Raw genomic sequence first — 23024 nt, 5'->3', positions numbered from 1 at the left:
TCCCTCTAGTGGGAATGGTAACGTAATGTTTGTCTTTGTAGTCTTGCCATAAAGAAAAGTTTCTTCTTGCTTTTAAGAATGGTTTTATCTCTTTATGTTTAAAGAGAGATGCTTTGAGGAGATGGAGTAAAACCAAAATTTGTTGTTTAGTTTAAAACCTCTCCTGGTAATTTCTAGTGCTCTGTTTTTACTGCTTATGTTTGTAGAGACATGTATTGAGAGCTTAATTTAAGTAATCTAAAAGGAACTGGATTTAGACATTACTTGTTCTTAATTCTGGATAGATTTTGTTTGGGTGGGCTTTTTTGTTGTTTGATTGTTTGGGATTTTTTGTGGTTGCTTAAGAAATTAATAGGATTGTGCTAGTATTACTATTTTTTATTATTGCTGCTTTTAAATAATAGTATATTGTTTGAGTGGTATACCTTCAGTTTTACTTTTTCCTCTTCCTCTAGCTGAAGTTGAGGAAAAATAGAATGGTAGAACACTTGCACAGACTTTATTTTTAACAAGATAAACCAAGGTACTGACTTTTGTTTCCTCTGTTCCAGGTGTTCCTGCTAAAGAGAAAATGACTTGCAGGGGATTAGATTAACAACAAAGTAAGTCTGAGATGTAGAATTTGCTTTAAATACAGCTGCTCATGAAACCATTTTTGGGTAGGGGGATGAAAGTGACACAGTTGCATATCTGCTGATTTCTCACTTTTCTGTGTCTTGCTTACATTGAGTCTTAAACCTGAAACTCCCTGAGGAGAACACAAGAAACCAAAGCGTGACTTTGGCACTACCTGACAAATGTGGCATCTTTTGATTTTTATAGCCAGAATTTCTTGTTTTATTTGAATATTCCACTTAGGACTAATGGATCCAGGTGTCAGCCCTCAATCCACGCGGGCAGTTTTAGCATTACCATTTGACTCTTGCAATACTTTTAGCTCCCTTTTATTTGCTTGATTCATTTGCTTTCTACTCTATCATTACTTTAATTTCTCACTTGCAAGTTTAATCCAGGACCCTTAGTGTCCTGGCTTTGGCAGTATCCTGTTTTACTGACTTTTTACTTAAGAGTAAAATCACTGGGATTACAGGGAATTTGTGCATTTATTCATTTGGGTGCACACATTGTGGAAGGGGGGCTCTTTAGCGTAATTTAGCATTGAGGTTAACAACTTGTGTGTGGATTTGGACAGTTCTCAGTGCTGCTAACAGTATTTTATTCTAAATGCTAGCAAGAGTTCTGTAACTCCAATGCAAGTGTTGTTTCTTTGTCCCTCGTTTCAGTAAAGGTGGATGTGAATGTGTTTTGTGTTCTGATTCTCCAAACACTGAGTAAATCAAAACTGAAGTGGGTGACTGAATCAGTCCAGGTACCAGCAGAGATTAATTTTTTTAGTTTAAGTCTTAAAGTATGAGGTACTGAAATTCAAATGAGACTTCGGTGAAAACTTGTTCTAACAAGACAGCATCTTGATCCAGACCTGAGAGTTGGTTAGGAGAGGAGTAGTCCAGATTTTGGGCAAATGTCGAGAGTTTCGTTATTTGCTGGTAGAGGGAAAGGAAATCCCGCGCGTCAGGGCTGACCCCGGAGCTGTGTGTTTGAAACGGAGGGGGATTTTAGTCTGTGCTTGTATTGCGTCCTGAGGAAAGAGAGGGAAAGGGAACGAGGCAGCGCTGTCTGCCCGTAGTACCGCGGGCGATGGAGCTGAGGGAGGGACGGGCGGAGCCGCCGCTGGCCCGGGCTGGCGATGAGGGCAGCGCCGAGCGGAGCCGGGAGCGCGGCCGCGCGTCGCACCCGTTAACTCCGTTGGGCTGAATGAGCGCCGGGGCCGCGTCCGGCCGGTGCCCCCGAGCGCTGCCCGGCGGGGCGGGCTGTCCGTGTGTCGGGCTGTCCGTGCGTCCGCGCCGGTCCCGCCCCCCCGCGGCCGGCACAACAAACCCGCCCCGTCCCGCCCGCGCCGTGCGGCTGTTGCGCGGAGCCGCCCCCGGCCGCGGGGGCCGGGCCGGGCGGCGCTGGCAGCGGGGCCGGGGCGGACATGAGGACCGAGATCTCCACGGCGGCCGCGTTCGTCACCCGCCTCCTGCGGGCCGCCGGCGGGGTCGGCGAGGAGCAGCTGCGGTGCTTCCGCGAGTGCCTGCAGGAGGCGATGCGCGGTGAGTGCCGGGGGCGCGTCCCCTCTTTCCGTCCCCTCTTTCCATCCCTCCCCTGCATCCCTCCCGCATCCCGCGGGGTCCGGCGGAGCGCAGCCCCGCGCAGAAGCTCCTCTTTGTTCCCTCCCGCAGAGCACTACAGGCACCACTGGTTCCCCCTGGTGCCCTCCAAGGGCTCCGGCTACCGCTGCATCAGGATCAACCATAAGATGGACCCCTTGATAGGAAAGGCGGCGGGGATGATCGGACTGAGCCACGAGAGGCTCTTCCAGCTCTTACCCAGTGAATTAACGCTGTGGGTCGACCCCTTCGAAGTGTCCTATCGCATAGGTGAGGACGGGTCTATCTGTGTGCTGTACGAAAGCCCCCAGCCTGGGGGGAAGGCGGCCAAACAGCTGGAGAGCAGGACCAGCTGCAAGGAGGAGTGGAGGATTGGCAGATCCAGCCCTTCCAAGAGTTACAACATGATGACCGTTTCTAGTTAAAAACAACTCTTCCCTGTACGATGTTGTATGTATCCCAACCTCATGGTAAAGTTAGATGTAACTGAGCTTTTTTTTGGTTTTAATTTTTTTTTCACCCTACAGTCATTAAAGTCGTGGTAGTACTGCCAAGTTCTTTGTGGCCAAGGGCTAAATGTATAAAGCAGTTCTTTACACTGCATGTTCCTTTCTGGGCTGTGTCCTGTAAATGCACTGTACAGTTGGTGGATTGTTTTACACATTTATATTTTCGAAATAGTTCTGCGTATTTGTAATAAAAAGCAATATTGTAGCACTCTTTATGATGGGTTTTAGTCAAAACTAGTACTTGCTAAAAAACAATCTCTAATTTGCAGAGCAGTAACACAAAGGGGGGTGGGAAACAGATCTAACAAACTGCACATAAATCTTTCCAGTGATTTGTCTGCACAGACTTCTCTCAGGGTCATTCAAGTTTGACTGTGAGGCACAAATCACAGATATAACTCTTTATTTTTCCCTTTTCAAAGCATGCTTTTATTTGAGGGCTGGGTTCCATCACACCCCAATATTTTAGCAAAAAGAAATAGGGAATGAATTAGTTGTCTGGCTATTTCTAGTTATGGGAGTAGAAAAATAAAGACGTGCTTAAAATGCTTCTGACTTGTTTTGGTGGTGTGCTTTTGTTTGTTTGGGGTTTTGTTTGTTTTGTTGTTTTTTTTTTTTTTTTCCCAGGCTCTTAACATTGCTCTCAAAGCTTATTCTGTCTATTTCTAATAATTGTAGAAAGCTTTGTAGTTAAAGAGGTGTAGCAGTGAACATCCATCTTTATTTCAGATCACAACAAAACACTCAGTTTTGGGAAAGCTTGCTGGCTGCCTGTCTTCAGCTGAATAATCTGGGAAGAGCTGGGTGGGTTTTCTGGTACTGAATGGAAGCAAAAGTACTCTTCTAATATTTGATATATTGCAGGAAAAAAAAGCTTGAGTTTATAAGGAAATGGAGTTTGGGTTTAAAACTGCAACTTGCACCATGTAGAAAGCTGGAGTGAAAATTATCATCAATGCTGTAACTGCCTTGGCTTTTCTGGAAGGTAAATCCTGCTGTTTCTGGCTTAGAGTTCCTTATTTTTGTCAGGGTCTCCAATACCAGTTGGGTACAAGTTTTAGTGAAGATATCAAGCACAGTAGGTTTGATGTAATAACAAAACTTTGTGTTGCTGGTTTATGTGGATACTCTTAGTGTTGATATCCCAGTAAAGGATCTAATTTACAGATATTGTGATTCCTATTCTAAGAAGCAGTGGTTTCTAATTCAGCCATAGAAGGCTGCCTGGCATTGCTGATTTCTGGAGCCTGGTGTTGGAGCACAGTTAACACTTGATGAAAGGGAGCTTTGTCTGGTGTGAGCATGTCAGCAAAAAACCCTCCTTGGGCTAAGTCAATACCATGGTAGGACACAGAGTGAGAGAAGGGGCAAGTCTGGGCAAACTGGAAAGGGCAGAACTCCAGTTCACAAAGAGGTTTTTTCTTTGTTTGCCTTAGAAAAAGCTGTGGCTTGCTTCTTGCTGTTTCCTTATTATCTTGGAGACAAGCTTGTCTAGTGGTATTTGTTTAATCTGGGGGAAATGTAGAGTGCCATTTTCTTAGTAATTAAAACTCTGTAAAAATTGACTGTGTGTTTCTAGTCTATCACTCCTATAAATAAGTTTCTGGGTTACTTTAACAAATGGGTGTTAGAGGTCTGGTGGCAAATTGCCTTTTTATGAGATAAGATTGGAAATCGGTTTTCATGACGTTGTTTTGTTCTCTTGAGGTAGTAACACTTTCCTTTTCCTCTCTGATGAATATTCAGTGTGGGTAATCCTATTTCCTTGGGACCTCTAAGGGATGTATTTGACACATTTGTCAGTAATTGAACAGAATAACTTTAAATCTGCTAAGGGTGAGGTGCCTTCTTTGATTAAATTTCATTTGAAGGGTAATTGGCCTTGCTGCACATTATGTTAACAGCCCACTGGAAAAGATAGGCGTGAAGTCTTTATCTTAACAGGAGGTTTTCCATAGCAGGAGACACTTGAAGTGGAATTGGAGATGACTTGGGAGTCAGGATATGATTTCCAGCTGCTGGGTGTGCTTTGAGGTGAAGGAGGGTACAGCAGGTTCTTCAGTGTCTGTCCATGTGTGAGCAGAGAAGAGCCTGGGTTAACCCAGCTGTGATGGATTCTGCTGCTTTTATTGATCCCTCCCTAAGCCATGGCATGTTTCAGATGTTATATAATTCCACATCTCCAGTATCTAATGCTCTCTGTAGGTTTGATGTCTATCAATGAATGGGCACTTTAATGCAAGTTAGGTTTCATGTATTTCAGCTACTGGCATAGAGTTGAAGTGACTCTGCAGACAAACAGGTGGGGGACTGCAGACAAACAGGAGGAGCTGAACAAAACCCACTGAAGCAAAGCAAACACTTGAGCTGCAAGTGAACACCCTGTGATATCTGTGCCATCTAGAGCTGCATTCCATTGCTTTAAAAAACGTCACAGATGTACTGACAGCACAAAAGCTGTTCTGAGGGAATAGCCTGCTTGTAGTAAACCAGGGAGGCAGTTATTTGGAGGAGGAAAGAAAACCAACTTTGTGTTTTCCCTGAAAGGTGCTAAGTTTTGTGTTCTGTTGTTGCAACAAAAAAGGCAAAATCTTAACATCTTTAAAATGACATACTTGTCACACAAGGCTGACCACAAATCATTGGTCATGGCTTAGTACAGACTGGTTTGGATTCTGCAGGTGGGATTAGTGCATACTTGAAGCAGTAACAATACATGGAGAAGAAGCAGTACCTGCTTCTTTGGGTGAGGAGGGGTTAACTAAAGCTGAAATGGTGGGGAAATATTGCATTTGCCTGTTTCTCCAAAATACTCCAAATTAATTACATAACATTTGTCTGAGAGGTAAAATCCACCTGAGACAGAAGGTCCTGCTAGTTTATACAGCCTGACCACTTCTGTACTGCAGTTATGGTGGATCACCCCCTGACTCAATAGCTGGGCCTAAGAGCACAGGGATGAATGGTTTTGCTGTGAGAACTTCAGGAGATAAGGGGATTGTCTGTACTTGTTTCAGGTTCTATTACCTTTAGAGCTAGGTGAATTAAAATATGAAATTTTGGATATTTAGGTTTATTTTCTAACCACTGGTCCTCATTTCCTTATCCTCATGATGAAAGGCTTTTTCAGTGTGTAGTACTTTATATTGCCATCAAATTAAGCCTGTTTTTCATATTTAAAGGATTTAAAAGATCAAGCTTTTAAAGTTTGAGCACAAATGATTTTCTTTTAACTGGGATTTACATACAGGCTTTTTGCCAACACTTGTTCCATTTTTAATGTGTGCCTGAGAATGTGTTCCCAGGGAATGAGTGCAGTGAACCAACTGATCCAGATCACTCCATTCCCACCACAATTTGCTGCTCACCAGCACTGACAGTGCTGAGCTTCACTGAGAACAATGCACAACTCCTGACAGAATTGCTAAAATCATGCTCAGATTAACTCATTTTTAATTCCTGTAATGTGTTCCTCACTGTTATTTTGTCTAGAATGCCACATATTTTAGGTGAAGTAAAAAACCTAAATAATGAGTTTGTGATTTCTCACTCAAAGAACAAATCCCAGGTTTGTTTAGTAGTTTATTGTCCAGTTGGGTTGATTTGCATTAATGAAATTGTTCTCCTTTGAATTATACACTTGTGATGAAGTGAATTAATACCTGATAAATTAACCTCCTTTTTACATTTAATCTTGTCTCTTGCAATTATTAGTTGTTAATTTTTTTACATTGGGACACTTACTCTAGAGCAATTTTCTATCTGTTCCCACATACACTGGAAATAGACACTGGGGTCCCAGTGATATCCAAAGGCAGTTCTCTTGGGCATTTTCTAGACTTTGGGTTATGTTTTTCTTTATGAAACCCTAGCATTTATTATTTTATCTGGTCTAGTCATAAGTACATTTCCATTATTTCATTATCCTCGTGCAGTACAAAGTTATCCACATTACCAAATACAGGTAGGCAGTGTTTGCTGATCACTTTGGTAATTTTACCATCTTCCTCTTTTCAGAACTAGAACTCATTTAAGTGCTGATATATCTTAAAAGGTCTTTACCTTTGTGTAACTGGTTTTCTTAGCTATTTGAACCGTGGATTTTCCTCTCCTCTTTTTAGCTTCCTTCAGATTTTTTTCAACTTCACAATAATTTGTATTTGTTGGATTTCTTCTGTTTCACCTTGGTTTTCTTTAATTATGACTGAGCATTTGGATTTAATTTAACTTGTGCCTCCCATTGTCTCAGTGTAGCAGCCCTCAGGCTTCACTTTGGCTGTGTGTGATTCCCCAGGCTGATCCACGTTGCCATGGCAGAGTGGGAAGTTTTGTATTCTTCGGTAATAGAGGTGTGCTGATTTCTGACTTATAAAGTTGATACTTATAAATTATTTTTCTCATGGTTCCAGAGTCACTCTTAGTAATATCTAACCTATAGGAGTAATAGACTTATTTATTTTCATGGTTTTCTTGCTGGGGAGTGAATTTATTCCAGTAATAAAAAGTGATATTTTGCCTTCTGTTAGAAGGCTATGTAAAATTTTCATTGAGAAGTAAACTGCTGATTTTAGTTTGTAATTTGGGTAACTTTGGAGGGCAATGTATTTTGAGATGGAATTGCATGGAAGGATCTTTCATCTGTTTGGGAGATTCAGTTGCCCCTGGTTTGCAATCAGCAGGACAATCAACATCTAGAAAGTGTGGGGAGGCAATGAGAGGGCAAATTAAATTGTGATTTGTGACCACCTCGCTATGATCACTGCTTTAAACTACTGGGCTCTGGATTATTGATAGTAATATTTCCATAGCCTCGTTAGCTGTTATGTAGGATGAGTTATTGTTCACTGTGGTTCTTAAAAATCCAAAGAAATAAAAGCTGGAAAAGACAATAAATGTCTGTTCAGCTAAACTAAACAGCAAATCAGTCTTAAGTCACTGAAAGACAAAGCTGCAAATATCTGTCTTGATAAAATAATTTCAAAACAGAGAAAGAAGAAGAAATATTCAATCATCAAAATGTTTGATAACGTTTCATGCAAACCTCTAGTGCTAAATAAATACCTATCTTAGAGAAATAAGTCTATAATCCTGGAGATATGCCAGATATGAAAGTTCATCTCAGAAACAAAACACATTTTTAAAAGAAAAATGCATATAGAAAAGTAAATTCAGTCTTTGTAGATGCTATGATGCAGCTCGTTTCAATATGAACTTTTTAGAGGGTGAATTCTTACCAACTTTATTTGCAGTTGAGTAGTAGTGAGTACAGTGAATTTGATAAAGCAGTTTTTACTGTAGAGCTGTTGTGCCTGCAGGATGATGTTTGGGGTGAGGCAAACTGGGCCTAAATTGATTGTTTCAATGATCAGTTAGTGACTTTGGCCTCGGATGACTGATGTTACTTGTGGAACTCCCAGGATTTTCTGCTACGTGAATGGAGAAATGAACAAACACAAGAAACTGAGGAAAAAGAAAACACTTCATGATCTGTCTGGGCCCTGGCTGCTGCAGCACTTCTGGGCAGTCAGAAGAGAATCCTGCACAGAAGCAAGGTTGTTGTATCCTCAAACTACTAAACTTCATTTTACACTGAGTGCCACCAGGGAACTTGCTTTCCTCCACTGGGACTCTGAGGAGGGAAAGGAACTTGCCTGTTATTTATAAACATTTAGAATATTTGCAAATATTTACAATTTTATTTAGAATATTACAAATATTTACAAATACTTACAAATTGCATCACTTACAAGACCTAAACTTTATTTTGCATGCTGGTGATTAAAACACTAATGAGAATTCCTAGTTTTGTGCATTTTTAGATGCAATTCTGCTTTAATAACTGTACCTATCTATGATAGAAATAGGCAAACACTTTGCACTACTCCCCTACATAATACTTATACAGCATCATTAGCATCAAAACAACCTTCTGTGAATGTTTCTGTTGCAAATGTGCAGCCTGAGGGTTAAATTTGCATAAAGACACATGTAGGAGTGATGGAAAAGAACATACACTACTACAGTGCTTTGGCTTTTATATATTCTTGGAATGGATTACTACAAAAGCTGACCCCTTAGACTTGTCTTATCTCACTCTGTGAATCGGGATTATCAAGAATAAATGGGAGCAGAATTCTCATAATGTGTATGATGAGATAATGTTTTATTTAGGGCTCAAAATAATGTATTACTCATACAACTCCTCTCTTCTGGGAAGTGTGCTGGGCTTTTTCTGGATATACCAGAGGTCACACCTCTCCTGACTGCATGTTAAGGGATGATGCCAGAGTTTTGGAAGTGAATTTTTCCTGTGGATAGGAAAAAGATGCACAAATGTTCTGGGAGAGGGTTGTTGTGTTCTTTTTGCCTCACAGCGTGATAGGCTGACACTGAAACCATTGGATATTTTGATGTGGCTTGTGAGCTAATTTTTGAATTGATGTGTGCATGCTAAGTCACCAGTTAAGAGTAATTAAATGTGTACTTGAATTTAGTAGAAGTGCTGAACATTTGATGTGGAATTAGGTATTTTGATGGATGGAGGTTTTGCTGAACAAAATTAATTCAGAGTCATGAACTGTGATATTTATGCAAGACTTGATTTCGTCACTAGTCTTTTCACTGATGTTTAGCTCATGTCTCTGACAGGTCTTTTTCAATGACTCAGTGCTATGTGTTTTAAGTTGTTGTTCTGTAGGAGTTGGTGGAATTCCTCCTGTGTTCAGCATTAAAAGCCTTTTGGCTCAGGGCTGGATGAATACTTGAGGCATTTGCACTGTTTAATGGAGCCCTGTGTTAGATTCATAGAGCTGCTTCCAATTGCTGAAGGATCAAATGAAAATTTAATTGTAGCTGAAACCTGAGCTGTTCTGTGAGTCACCTCAGCAGAAAGGAGAATAATTTATCAGTGTTGTGTCACAACTGTATGTGTGCACCGTGCACCATATGGCTTGATGGTGGATTCAGGGAAGCTGTGTGTGTGACTTCTAAATATTTCTTTTTCTTTAATATTGATTATTTTTCTAAATGATTCTTATTCTAAATTTCTAATTTCTAAAACACTGGACCTTGAACATCCCCAAAGGGCTTTATTTTAGCTGTGATCCAGAGGGGGCTGTCTCAGTTTGTGACTAGAAATCAGCAGAAAAGCCCATACCAAGGCTTGTTGTCCTTTCCCCTTCCCTGCTTCTCTTTCAGAATCTGTCTTTCACATAATCTTTTCTCATTAAATTGTTAAACGTTTGTATCAACATAAAATGGAGAGAAATTGATGTTTGTTTATTGGCAGACAGCACAGCTTGACAATGAATTGGGCAGTAACCATCCCTGGATAAAGAGGGAAGGAGAATGCAGTGCTTCCATGAGGGATTTCTTTCCAGCCTTAGCTCCTGTTTTTGTACCAGACTGGTCAGTAACTCTATATTGCAGTGAGCCTTTGTGCTCTAACTGGCACCAGGATTTTAAATGGCCTGGGAGCTCCTTTTGCAAAGAGAATTCTCTGTCCCACAATCACTTCACAGGGAACTGTGGCTGGGAATACTGAAATCTGGTATCAGCTGTGTTAACTATGTGGGGGCAAACAACTATGCTTCTGAAAAAGCTAACCTATAACATATTCAGCATATCAGACAGCATCTTAACTACTACTGACATCCTTTTTTTTCATATACCTTCTGCTAATCACTTTTAGAACACTTGGGATTTTACAGCATTTTTTTTCCTTTGGTGGTTACTTCAATATTTCTGAAGATTGGATTTTTGGAGGCGTGACAGTGCTGGCTTATTGTTCTTTTTGTAACTTGTCTCCCAGTGTGGGTCACTGCTTGTAAACTAAATATTTCATGTGTGGCTGTGGTGAATTATTTCCACTGCTTCAGGCACATAATAAGACAAATTAAAGCTGGAGTCTCAGTTTTATACCTATTTACAGCTAGTTTTATTCTTGTTTAAAACTGCCAATGAAATAGGAGCCCTAAAATATATTGTTAAACTGTGACACCAGTAAGTATTCTTCATTTATGCTGTTGGCTCCTGTTTCATGCCTAATTTGTAATTGCAAACCCTTTCCCCCCCGAGTGCATGCTGATGTCTTTAATTGGCATTTGTTTATTTTTGTTTGAAAATCACTGAGTGTTTTTCCTTCCTTCTGTTCTCCCTAAATTTGCAAGCACTGTTTTCACTATGGATTCATGTGGATGCAGCCAAACTGTTCTCTAGTTTTTTCCAATATTCTTCTTTCCTGTGTGTGCCACATCAGTGATGGCTCTCACCTCATTCCACCAACATTTTCCAGTAGCTGCTGAGTGTTTTCCCTGTTTCAGAGGAATGGGACCCTGTCACCCAAGAGACACTGTGAAAGGCAGGTTACCATTTACAGCTGTGCTCCTGTGTTCTGACAGACCTTTCACTGTGCTGCAGAAAAACAAAGGAACAGAAAAGCTTGTATGCCAAACCTGAAGGTAGTTGCCCCCTTTAGAAAAGGACAAGGCTGACCTTTTTAATGATTAAGAGTCTTAGATTTTTTTTTCCTACCCTTGTGGTTTATTTATGGACCTGTTATTTGCATCTTTCTTTATACTTTTTGGAAAAGAGACTATTTTTTATATTTCTATGTCCACTTGGTGCCTTTGTGGCCATCTCCATATAAAACCAAATGAAGCAGTAGGTTTGTGTTCTTTCTATCATGTGTTATATAAACTCCCCTACTCCTAAAAGTAAAAGGGTTCTTGTGCATTTGTTTTAATTGAAATGACTAATCAGTAACACTTCCTTTACTTCAGACATCTTATTTGAAAATTGATTTAGGAAATCACTGGCTGAGTAGTGGTTACTTTTGCTAAAGGTAAATATTTGTTAGAACCAAATATTCTAGTTTGTTTCTGCAAGAGTTAAAAACTAAAATATACGTGAAACCAAATGGGTATTTCAAGTTGGCAGTAATGTGAAGGAGTGGGCCTCAAACTTTGATAGCAAGAAATAACAATTCCCTTTATATCCTGCACCATGGTTCAAAAGGACAATATTGTGAAAGTTGGCTACCATTTCACTTTATTCCTAACATGTACATGGGTGTGCCTATTCTGAAGCTCTTGTGAATATCATCAAGATCTTGTAAAGCTCATCTATGTACAGGGATAACCAAAAACCTCTAAGCTACAACTGTCCTGGTAGAACATAGTACAGCAAGAATGCTCCAGCAGGAAGGAAATTATAGCTCTTATTTATAGAAATAAAATGCAGCATCTCTGGTTATGAAATAAAGCCTCACTTCCCAAATCTACTGCTGTTAAAGGGAAATTCCTGATAGATCAAAGTCTTTACGTGTTTTTGTTTGTTTGTTTGTTTTTTTCCAGTGAGGTCTTTGCTCTGTCCCAGTGTTCCAATGGTCTCTTGTCTCAGTGAAGAGATAATGCATGAGCAGGATTATTTGGCATTCCACTAAAACATGCTGCAAAATACCCCCTGTGGGAGGAACCCGGAGTGGTGAAATGATGCCTGTAGGCACGTGAGGGGAGTGAGGGCACAAGATGGGAAATTAAGGCTTCTCTCAAAATTCAGGAGAGCCCTTGGTAAATGTTCACAGAGTGGAAGAAAATGCATTTGGGGGAAGGCTAAAAGCTTAGAGGAGAAAGAAAATCTGTATCTTTGTCCTTTGCTCTGAATGATCATAGAGTGATCCTTGTACAAGGATCTTGTTATAAATATTTTTTCCACGTCTCAGGGAGGCTGAGTTGTCCAGGAAGGTCAATATATGTACAACTGTACAGAGAACAGGTAAGTTCTAGTTAGGCTCCTTTTTTGAGTAATTTTTGTGAGCAATTTCTAGTGAGCCAGTTTTTGGCAGATAACATGGTTATTCTGAAGTGGCATTTTGTCCCTTTGAGTCTATGTGAATCTCATCTCCTCTATAGCCTCTTTATGCAATTTTGCTTTAGTGCTGTGTCCTTGATAAAGAATAGTTGTGGTACGATTTTCATATAGTGGTAAGTTATGTTCTAGGACTAAACTCAGAAATGCAATTTGCTCAAAAAAAACCCCAAAAAACAACAGTTCAGGCTTAGGACCTTTGATATTCTGCACCTTTCTCGTATTATTTGCTTTTGTCTTCCTTTCTTCTACTTTTTGACTGCAGCTTTACACTGTAATCCTCAACTCCTATTTTAAGTTTTTCCTTTTATTATTTTCCACTGACTTTGAACCTCTTCTGGTGCATTGAGACTAAAAAGACAGCAAAAAAATACATCCTTAAGCTCAGGGTGACCTGCTATTCCACACTAATTTCTTCATTACTGTTTCAATGCTAAAGCTTTTTATTAAAAAGTTCAATAAGATAAATTGGCATATTTTTCAATAATTTCATTTCAGAAGGCTTTTTAAAATTTTTAAACAAGAAAAACTCAACACAAAATGTCCATCAAACACTTCTGTTTGATACAAATAGTGCCATGGAATAGCTGATTTAGGAACACTGTGCAGCTTCAGTAAAATTACAAGAAACTTAAATAATGGGAAGCTTTTGAGCAATCTCTTTAGATGTTTCTGTCTGTATTGACAACCAGGAGCCAGAAAGGAGATTCAGAGCTGCTCCTTTCACTGAATTACCTGGGATTTCCACTCATGAGGAGTGTGTGCAAATGGCTTTGCTACTGAAAAACAAACAAACAACCCCAAGTTTCAATCCTGTAGATTTTATTCTGTGAGATTTGGGAGATGTACACGGAGAGGAAAAATAAAATAATGCACCTGACAGTGTCTCCTTAAACCAGCAGATGAGGCTGTTTCCTATTTTATCTATTTTGCAACACTGTAAATCCCTGGAAACCTGTAACTGCAATTAAATGCCTGTATCCAGGGTTGATTTGGTAAATGGAAATGCCTCCCCTTGCCTTTCTTTTTTTCAGTATAACACAGTATGAACACAGTTCAGAAGCAGCTATCCAGTGGATCATCAAGGTATATCTTTTTAATCTATAAATTCCTCCCAGAGGGATTGGTACCTTTCAAGGTGCCAAGCTTTGGGTGAGATGTAGAATTTGATCCAGAATTTATGCTCACTCAATCATCTTAAATTTAATTCCCTGTTAAAAAGCTTGACCTGAGAGATCTGTGTGTGTGCATATATAAATATTCCCACTGACATGAAGCAAAAGGATAAATATGAGTAATGATTACACAAGTGAGATGCCATCATAAAGTTTTTAATTGCAAAGGTCATTGCTCTTGTTATTGGCAGACATCAGTCGAGAGCTCTCATAATCACCTGTTAAGTATGCACTTCATTCCACCTTAATCAAGAGAGTTGTGGATTGTCACCTTTGAAATAGCTGTTTTAAATCAATAAAGTTTAGTGGAATGTGTTATCACTGATCCTCTGATGGCGCAGTTCCCTTCAATTCTCTTTTATAACCTGGGTAGATGGAGCAGTGAGGCCATGGGAGAACTCAAATTCATGTGTTCTTCTGGGGAGAAAGAAAGAAAAAAACAATGCAAACCCCTCTGTCAGTAACAGCTCCTGTGCTGCTGAATGAACCATATTTCTCTCTCCCAAAATATTTCCTCCCTGTTGTGCTCTCGGCTGCTTTCTCAGAGCACACCCAGAGCTATCTGTTCCTTCTGTGTTCTCTCCTTTCCTTGGAAGGGCCCCGTGTTTGCCCTGCCCGGAGGCTCAGCAGCTGCTCAAAGTGCAGTTTCACAATCGCTCTGTGCTCGGAGAGGCAGCTGCCGGCAGAACGGCAAAGCCTGCGCTCCTCTTCCTCCTCCAGGGAGGGCTGGAGCACTCGTGTGGCTGTGCCCTGTCACGCTGCTTTGCTGAGTCAAAATAATGAGTCAAATAAACAACTTTCTGGGAAAAATCCCACCAGGGAAAACTCAGCCATTCATTCGATGAATAATCAAATGAGGTGACTCATGAGTGTGACTCTGAGGTGACTCATGGGTGTCCGTGTGACGAGGGTGATGTGAGAGAGGCATGGGAATACATGGCCGGATGGGAATGGAGAACAAGATCACCCTTTTGAGAGTCCTTAATGTTTATTTGGTGTCTCTGCTTGGGAACTGCATTACATCTGGGTTCATGTCATGGACATGACAGATAATGTCAGGCTTAGAATTTGAGGTGTCTCTTGGCTCTTTATCACTTCTGCTTATTGGGATCAATCATGACAAATCCAGTGAATTGGTTCTTCAAGGGAGCTGGTCGGGGGAACATTGAATTTTATGATGCCATTTGCATAATGAGATCACTCCAAAGTTATTAACACTACAGTGCTAATAAAAATAATAAAAACAATCTACAGTGCATATGGATTGAAGCATATGCATCTCTATCTTTGAAAGTATTCAATAGCTGTGCCAAGGAACATAAATCTGAATTTCTCAGTAAGTACAAAAGAAACTGATGCCCGGTGTGTCTGTACCATTCTATATCTTGCTGTTTGGTGTTTTCCATCTATGATAGATTGGTGTTTCTGGGTATAAACTGAAATGTTAAGATGTGACCAGTTTACACATAAATTAGTAATTTATCTTCAGGAGACCTTGTACTCAGTGAACTGAAAGTTCTGATGGGGAAGGTTTCAAGGTTTCCTCCAGAAATGTTGCCAAATGATGGCAATTTAGCTGAAAACCAGGTTAATCCACACATTCTCTTCCCTGTTTAAAGAGAAGGTCTTTTGACACAAGGAAAAAGAAAAAGTTGAATGCTGTCCTTAAACCATTAACAGGTCCAAGGGCTGGGCACAAGGCTGGGGAATATTTGTGATAGGACACAATAAATGTTTTCACAGGAGCAGTTGGGAGAGACGTTTGATGGTGAGCAAACAGTGCAACATTAACAGCAAGTACCTGCACTGAGGAGTGTTGGCCTGGCCTGAAAGCACCACAAGTCCTGTGGCTACCTGAGTTCTGCCCAGGCTACAGAAGTGATCTGCATTCACCTCTTTATGAAGAGTATTTTGATGTTTAGTTGCTGGTACGTCCTTTAATATGTCCTTAAATACGTCCTTTTAGGCAAGGCCTAAAAGCTCTTTATCCCTTCATCTTTCCTTCCTTGCCTGCAGATTAGAGGCTGGAAAAACAAACTTTAAGGAGGTGCTTAGATGGGGTTGGTCTTGTCCCTTTCTGCCTTAATACCCTGTCAAAGCTACTAGAATTTCACCATAGTTTTTTTGCTTTAATGACCTCCTACAGTTTATCATGTTTTCTCTTACCAATCAAAAAAAAAAAAAAATCAGAACACCTTTTTTCATTTGTTTGTGTTTTGGGTTATGTCCCACTGGTAAGTAGTTGATTTTCTTTTCAATAAATGTACAGGCCTCCTGTGTACAGGAAATGTTTTTTAATTGTCTTGTCTCCGTGTAAAGAATATTGTCTGTCCTGGAAATCCTTTGAAGTTATACAGTACAGAGTTCTTCTTTATGCTGTGTCTATAACTTTATAACTCTCTCAGACTGTATGCAGCAATAAAGTTCTTGATAGTTATAATGTCTGTTTATCCATATCTGTGGTAAGTTTGTGCAAGCTCTTATCTGCTAACAACATAGATGTGGGTTTATCTTTATTCAGATAAAGTCACCTTTCCTGTTACTTACAGCCTTATTCCTGAAGCCATGACTTCCTTTATTTCTCCAATATTTTACTGTGGTTCAAAGCACTACATATGCTTTCTAAAAAAAGCCACCAAATGACACACTGCAGTCCTATTGTAATCTGTTTTTCTTTGTAGGGTCAGTGATTCTTAGTCAGTGTGAGATGGTGAAATAACAGTTGGAGCATGAAATTTCCTGCACTTCTAGTATGTGTGTGAAATTATGTAGAAAAACCAGGGATTCGAGAAATAACAGCGGCATGGTGCAGCCTGATATGAGAAAAATGGCAAAGCTTGAACATTTGAATGATGTGAGTTACATAAGTATATTTTATTTCTGCTGGTCTGAGTAAAATATAAGTAGGAAACTCAATCCTATTTCAGCAGAATTCTATCTTTTGAAACTGAAAATGGTGCAGTAATTTTAAACAAATAGTAACGGTACTTTGTAGTGCAATTTCACTATTGCATTATCAAGTCCATTTAATATTTTTGGACTCATTGCCTTGAATTTGTGATTTTTAAACCTGATTTCTCCAGGCAGATGTTTCTAGGTCACAGGATAGGATATTTTGTATCATGATTATTCTTTTCATAAAGAACAAAATATCCTTTCTTTTATACAGAAGCCTCTTTCCTATTAGGAACCAGGAGAATTAAGATGTACCTATTATAGCAAAAATCCTTCTCATGAGCTTACAAGACCTTTGTATTATTGGCACCCAATTTTATCATGACTCTCAGGTAATGCTATTTTTTTCCCCTCAGATGTGGATTTAATGAACTTTTTATAGCAAAGAATGTTAACATTAAATACTTGCCTGATACTTTTTTTGCTCCTCAAAGTGAATATGTGAACTGTCGACTGTTCAATTTCATTCTCATTCCCTGGTGAATTTACAAATTGCAAAAGATGGCAAATGAGAGTCCAGTGTTGATGGCTTCCCAATACCAAAGTATCCCAAGAAACAGGGATTGTGCCATAAAGCACAATGCAGTTACAGCTCTCTGAGGAAAAGAGATTTCAGGCTCTTCTGACTCCTTCAAACAGCAAAAAAGAGCTGCTGAGGGGATGAAGTGGGGGCTGGAGAACTGAAGGTACTCTTACATTATGCATTCCTGCTGCAGTTTTAAACTCCTTTATTTACATACTGAAATACCACAGGATACCTGGCCATCTGCTGAGATCCCTGGGTGGGTGTTGCAGGTCACTGAGCTCTGTGCAGACCTCAAGGCACCTAATTAAAACCCATCCAGGTGTGTCTACACCAGCTGTAGTTGCACCACCTGACAGGGGAATTCCAGTTAAGCAATACCTGAATGGCATTAATGGAACCAAAGCTTCTGATAGTTCAGTCCAAGCACGTTGTAGATAATACCTGGAATGAGTAATAAGACCTGATAATGCAGGGAGAAATAACATGTGTTAAATAGGCTTTTTTCCCTCCAGGTTTAAGTTTCACCTGTGTGTTTTCAGAGCACTGCCTCAAATTGCCCAAGTGGCAGTTCTGCACCCTGGAATGCTGGAGGAAGAGGAGGGGAGAGAAGTGCCTTGCTGGAGAGAAGGAGTGTGTTAAAACTTGGTGTCCTCAGTGTTGTTTACCTGTGCACTCAAACCTCCACTTAGTTTTTAACTCTGTAAGTGAGCACTTTTCAGAACTATGAAAGAATGTGCTGTGCTAGAGTTCCTTTTAAAATTGAGACAAATTAGTTTTGCCATTGCAAGACAACACATTGGTATTATTTCCCTATGCATTTCTTGGTGTAGGCCTAATAAGTGTTCAAATACTATTTCCCTGAAGTACAGTTATTTTTTAATGATAGTATGATAAATACCACAGTCTTACAGTCCTGAGTGAAACTTCTTAATAACACTCTTAAAAGACAGAATAGTATGGTTAATCCTGTATTTTAGATATGCATTTCTAGTAACACAGGCATAGAGAAACTTTGCAAACACAGATGACAGAAGCCTACTTTGAAGAAATTACTGTCATTATTTTCATCTTTATCAAATGGTCAAAGGAGCAAGATTCATTTTTCATGTAGGCATGTATAGTATACTAAAAAAGGAAAAATGATTGTTAGTATTTTAGCACATATTTTGTTTAACTCCTGTTTTTTAAGTTTAGTGAAATTGGATGATATGTTTAATTACACCACACACATTAAAAAAAAAGATCAGTGACTCATTGCAGATTTATGCAAGTTTTATTTTCAGCGTTCTAAGTACATCTTCTCTCTGCATAAAAAAAAGGTACTGTTTACTTCACTTTGACTTTGTTTTGAAAAGCTACAATAGAGAGTCAAGTACTATCCAAATTATACAAATGTTCATTATAGAGAGGAAAGCTTCTGAGTATTAATTACCTCTTTTTGTGCCAGCCTGGCCCGTCATGAAGAGCCTTGTGAGGACACAGGAAAGAAAAGGGGGAATTTCAGAGAGCCCTTAGAGATTGTTTTAAAATGGTCATTGAAGGGTAAGTTTCACTGCTTGTGGTCAAAACTCATAGTCATAAAAATTACTGGATTAAGGGTTCTAGAGTTTAATCCTGTGTTTGTGATAGGGAGTTTGGATCTTTAGATTGTTTTCTATTTATTGTAAATCATGTATGTGTATATTCATACTTGGGAAAACAGCTTAGTGTTTAATTTTAAAAGAATGTTACACAGATGTTCATCTTTCTGCTTCTAACATTGGGTATTGGAATGACTTGGTATATTGGAGCACAAGGCTAATTACACAGACACTTGACTGCAAGAGAAAACATCTGTAGAACTCAAACCAGCGTAACTGGAAACTGGAGCTGAACAGACATTGCAAGGACTGCCCGGGGGGATGATGGAGTCACTGGAGGTGTTTAAGGAAAGACTGGATGTGGCACTTAGTGCCGGGTTTAAAGGTGGTGACTGGTTGTAAGTTGGACTTGATGGTCTTGGAGATGTTTTCCAGCCTAATTGATTCTGTGGAACGCAATCCCGAAGGGGTCAAATCCTGCCCTATGTTGGGTGCTGGACCATGCACAGAGCCTCTGCCCGAGCTCATGCTCCACACAGTGAGCACATTGTGTGTGCATCCCACACCGCAGAACACTCAGAGCTGGAGGGACCCATCGGGATCAGAGTCCAGCTCCTGGGCAGCCCCAGATCCCACCCTGTCCCTGAGAGCAGTGTCCAAGCCCTGCGTGAGCTCTGTCAGCTCGGGGCTGTCACTGAGGGGAGCCTGTTCAGTGCCCGACCCCGCTCTGGGTGCGTTCCTGACAAAGATGAGGTCTCTCCGCAGTCTCCTTCTCTCCGGGCTGACAAACCAAGTGCCCTCTGCTGTTCCTCACAAGCCTTTCCCTCCCGGTCTTTCTGCATCCTTCAGATGCTCTCCAACAGCTTAGTCCCTTTTTTTACGGTGTGGTGCCCAAAACTACACACAGGACTGAAGGTGAGAGCACTGCAGAGCAGTGCGGGGCCATCCCCTCCTTTGACCGGCCGTTCCCGGAGGTAGAAGATCCTTTTCCGCCGCCGGCTCTGCCCGGGCGGCGCCTGAGGGCTCCCGCTGCCCCGGCGGCGCTGCCCGGCCCCGCCATGGCGGCCCCGGCGGCGCTGCCCGGCTCCAAGATGGCGGCCGCGGCGGGCGGGACTTCCCGCGGCCGAGGGCGGGTGGCGCAGCCGCGATGGTGGCGGCGTGAGGCGGCGGGGCCGGCGGCTGCTCCTGCCCTCCGCGCGGCCCGGGCCGGGCATGGAAGTGGAGAAGATGGATGAGAATGAATGGAAGTACCACGGGGAAGGCAACCAGAGCCTCGTCGTCTCACACTGCCAGGTACGGGGGAGCCCCAAGGCGGGCCCGCGTGAGGGGGGCGGCCCGGCGGGAGCGGCCGCTCGGCCCCGGCGCCCGCCCTCGCTGCTTTCTTTCCCGGAGGAGTTTTCTGTCCCGGGGAGATCGGGCCTGTCCCGTGGGGAGGATGAGCCGGCGTTTCCCTGGGTCCTCCGTCACGGCCAGCAAGGATGGGAGGGAGAGCGGCTGATGGCCGGGGAGCTGCCGCCTGGAGATGGGAGCTGGGGGGAAAAGTGCTAAAAATTCGCCTTTTCCATCATCATTCCCGGGTGTGGGTGATGTGACAGGAGAAAGCGAGCTGCTGAAGGCGTGTTTTTCCCTTTGTCACCGACTCTGGCTCGGTGAGGAGTTTGAGCCCTCGCTGCAGTGCTGGGCCGGGCTCCCGATTCTAATTGAGGTTTTTGGCTTTGCCACGGAGCTGCTGTGGTGTCACCCCGCCGGTCACTTCATCCCATTCTCCGTGTACCTGTTGGGCTGGTTTTCTGTTATGTTGATTTTTTCCCCCCTTTTTGTTTGTCTGGGGTTTTTTTGGGTGCGAGGGGGGCACAGGGGATGGAGGTGTATTTTATTAAAAAATACCAGTAAAACACATTCACCGCTTGAAGGAGTAATGATTAAACAAAGCTGAATCCAATCAAGTAGTCAGTTTATGCTGACAGTGTATTCGTGCCCCCCTTAAATGTGCATTATTTACTTAATAGAATGGAATACATGCCCCTTAAAGGAGTTTATTCCTTTTCTAAAAAGTGCCTGAGGCTGTGTTTGTGCTTTAAAGATGTATTTGTATTTTAGTTTAAAAGCTGGTATGGATTTGCCACAGAATGTTCTTGATGATTCATGGATCAAAACTCAGCAAAACCAGAATGTTGAAATGTAGGCTTTTTGTAGAAAAAGATCTATAATAAATCTTGAATCTTGAGAATAATTTTTAAAAATTATGTCTAAATGAAAAGACTGGATTATTTTAATGTCTGTTTTCTGTGTTATAAGTATGAATTAGATGTAAAATATTAACAATTACCTGAGAAAGTGCTAGAAATCTTGTGGTGCTCTCCAAACTTTAGGATGGGCAGTTCTGTGCTCTGGCTTTTTTTCCTTCTTTTTCGTTATATCAAATATTATTTAAAAGCAATTTTTGGTGGAAGAAGAACATGTATGATTTTGTTTCCTGGCCCATTGAACTTTGAAAAAGGCAGTGTAGAAACTTCTCAGTCACTGGATGACGGGAATCAGGATAAATAATGGATTATTAGTGATGTAATTGTGATTATCTTTAAAGATGTGGAAAGTAGGGAAGTCAGCCAGTGATTCATAATAGCTGCTGAGCGTGCCAGTTCTCTTTTTAACAAGACGCTAAAACTTTTTAGAGTGAAAGTGAAATAGATACAATTTTTCCCTTATAGGCAACTTTGAAACAGTAAAGGCTATATTTTGGATCTTTGTGTCTACTGATGACAAAGTCTGGTAAACCTGAAGCCTATAAATACTATTTAGATGTTAATTGTAACTTTGTGTCTCTTAGGAACAGGATATGCTTGCACCATTAATCATCGCTCTTGTGATCTGGTGTTAAGTTATTCTCAGGTTTGTGTGGACGGATCAGCAGCACAGCTAAGACATTTTGACTGTTCTCACTTCATTCTGTAGCTTCCCAGTTCGTGTTTTTTGTGTGTCAGTGCAGGAGGAAGGGATAGGGATTTGGTGGTGGTGGGAGAGACATGAATGGATGCTCAGATACAAGTGAGAGGCCAGATTGGAACCGTGCATGTGCTTGTGGTTTCCATGTTCTGATGTGCAGTGCTGTTTTGAAATGTGGAGAGAAAGCTGCTCCCTACCTCTCTATGTCTAAGCCTCTCTTCCTTGCTTTTGGAAAATTTGAGAAGTTTTGTTTTTTAAACTTCAACAAAAAAGTGAATCCTGTCCTTTTGGAGGAGAGGGCATGAGCTGCTTTGCCTGTCCCGAAACAAGGTCTGGGGTGTTGTGTTTGAACTCCTGCTCTCTGCCCCGCGCCTTGGAGCTGATAACAGCCCTGTGCAAGGTGCGTGGGCTGGAGGGGCAGCCTGGCTGGACACTCCTGCTCCAGCCTGTGAGGCTGTGCTGGCCTGGGGATGGACAGACAGGGCTGTGAGGCCCATGTCACCACAGGCTGCTCTCCTGTGTTTAAGGCTCTGCTTAATTCCTGGGGTTGCTCCATTCCCTGTAAGTTGCCCTTTAAGACATGAATGTAACGCATTGTTAATCCAGTAGAGTACCAAATTAAAAAGTTGGTCATGGAAAAGTCACATGCCCAGCAAACAGCTCTGCTGGCAGGGCGCTGATAAGGCCTGGACGCAGGCGACACGCAGCCGCTTTTCCAGCTTTGTCTGCCACTGGCATGTGCTGGCATCCTATGGAACGTGCTCTGTTGTTTCCATGAAAGTGCTGTCACTGCTCGCTGTGCTTTTTCCTCTTGCTGGTTATTAATCCTGCAGGGTGTAACAGTGACAGGAGTCTCACTCTGCTGAAATCACTGCAAGTGCCTCTCTGTTCCTTATCCCTCCAGTGCAGGATAAGGATCCTGAGACACGGCATGGGCTGTTCAACACATCTCTTCTTACAGTGGTAGTTTTATAGAGTTACTTTAATTAGTTTGGTGCATTAGTTTAGTCAGTGATCCGGTGAGTAAAGATGGAATGCCTGCCGAGCGTTTCCAGTTCCCATTGTTATCACTGGAGCTCTGTGCTTGCTTGCTTGATGAACACTCCAACTTCTGCTTTCATGAGTTTTTAAAGTTTCAGTTCTGGAGAATCTAAAGTTCCAGAAGGTGTACAGAACTATGGGACAAATTTCTCTGGTAGTCAAGTTTTTCCTTTTGGTTTTTATTGAAGCTGTGAATGAATTAATTCAAATTGAAA

At 41.4% G+C, this 23024-nt stretch overlaps 2 protein-coding genes across 2 annotated transcripts in view; both read left to right on the top strand.

The window, feature by feature from the left end:
* Positions 1 to 1972: 1972 nt before the first annotated feature.
* On the top strand, positions 1973 to 3274 carry LOC118691897 (protein BTG1-like). The gene is made up of 2 exons (XM_036391336.2): positions 1973 to 2153; positions 2283 to 3274. The coding sequence occupies exons 1-2, from the start codon at positions 2036 to 2038 to the stop codon at positions 2633 to 2635; spliced, it is 471 nt and encodes a 156-aa protein (XP_036247229.1). The 5' UTR covers positions 1973 to 2035; the 3' UTR covers positions 2636 to 3274.
* Positions 3275 to 19965: 16691 nt separating this feature from the next.
* Positions 19966 to 23024, top strand: part of IPPK (inositol-pentakisphosphate 2-kinase) — a 30379-nt gene continuing 27320 nt past the window's right edge. The window contains exon 1 of the mRNA XM_036390743.2: positions 19966 to 20115. Within this exon, the coding sequence (XP_036246636.1) occupies positions 20035 to 20115 (81 nt within the window). The 5' untranslated portion in view covers positions 19966 to 20034. The remainder of the gene's footprint in view (positions 20116 to 23024) is intronic.

The sequence above is a fragment of the Molothrus ater genome, chromosome 11 (genome assembly GCF_012460135.2).
Source record: "Molothrus ater isolate BHLD 08-10-18 breed brown headed cowbird chromosome 11, BPBGC_Mater_1.1, whole genome shotgun sequence".
NCBI classification, from domain to species: domain Eukaryota; kingdom Metazoa; phylum Chordata; class Aves; order Passeriformes; family Icteridae; genus Molothrus; species Molothrus ater.
The sequence above is the reverse complement of the archived record's forward strand: the minus strand, read 5'-3'. Positions and strand labels throughout refer to the sequence as shown.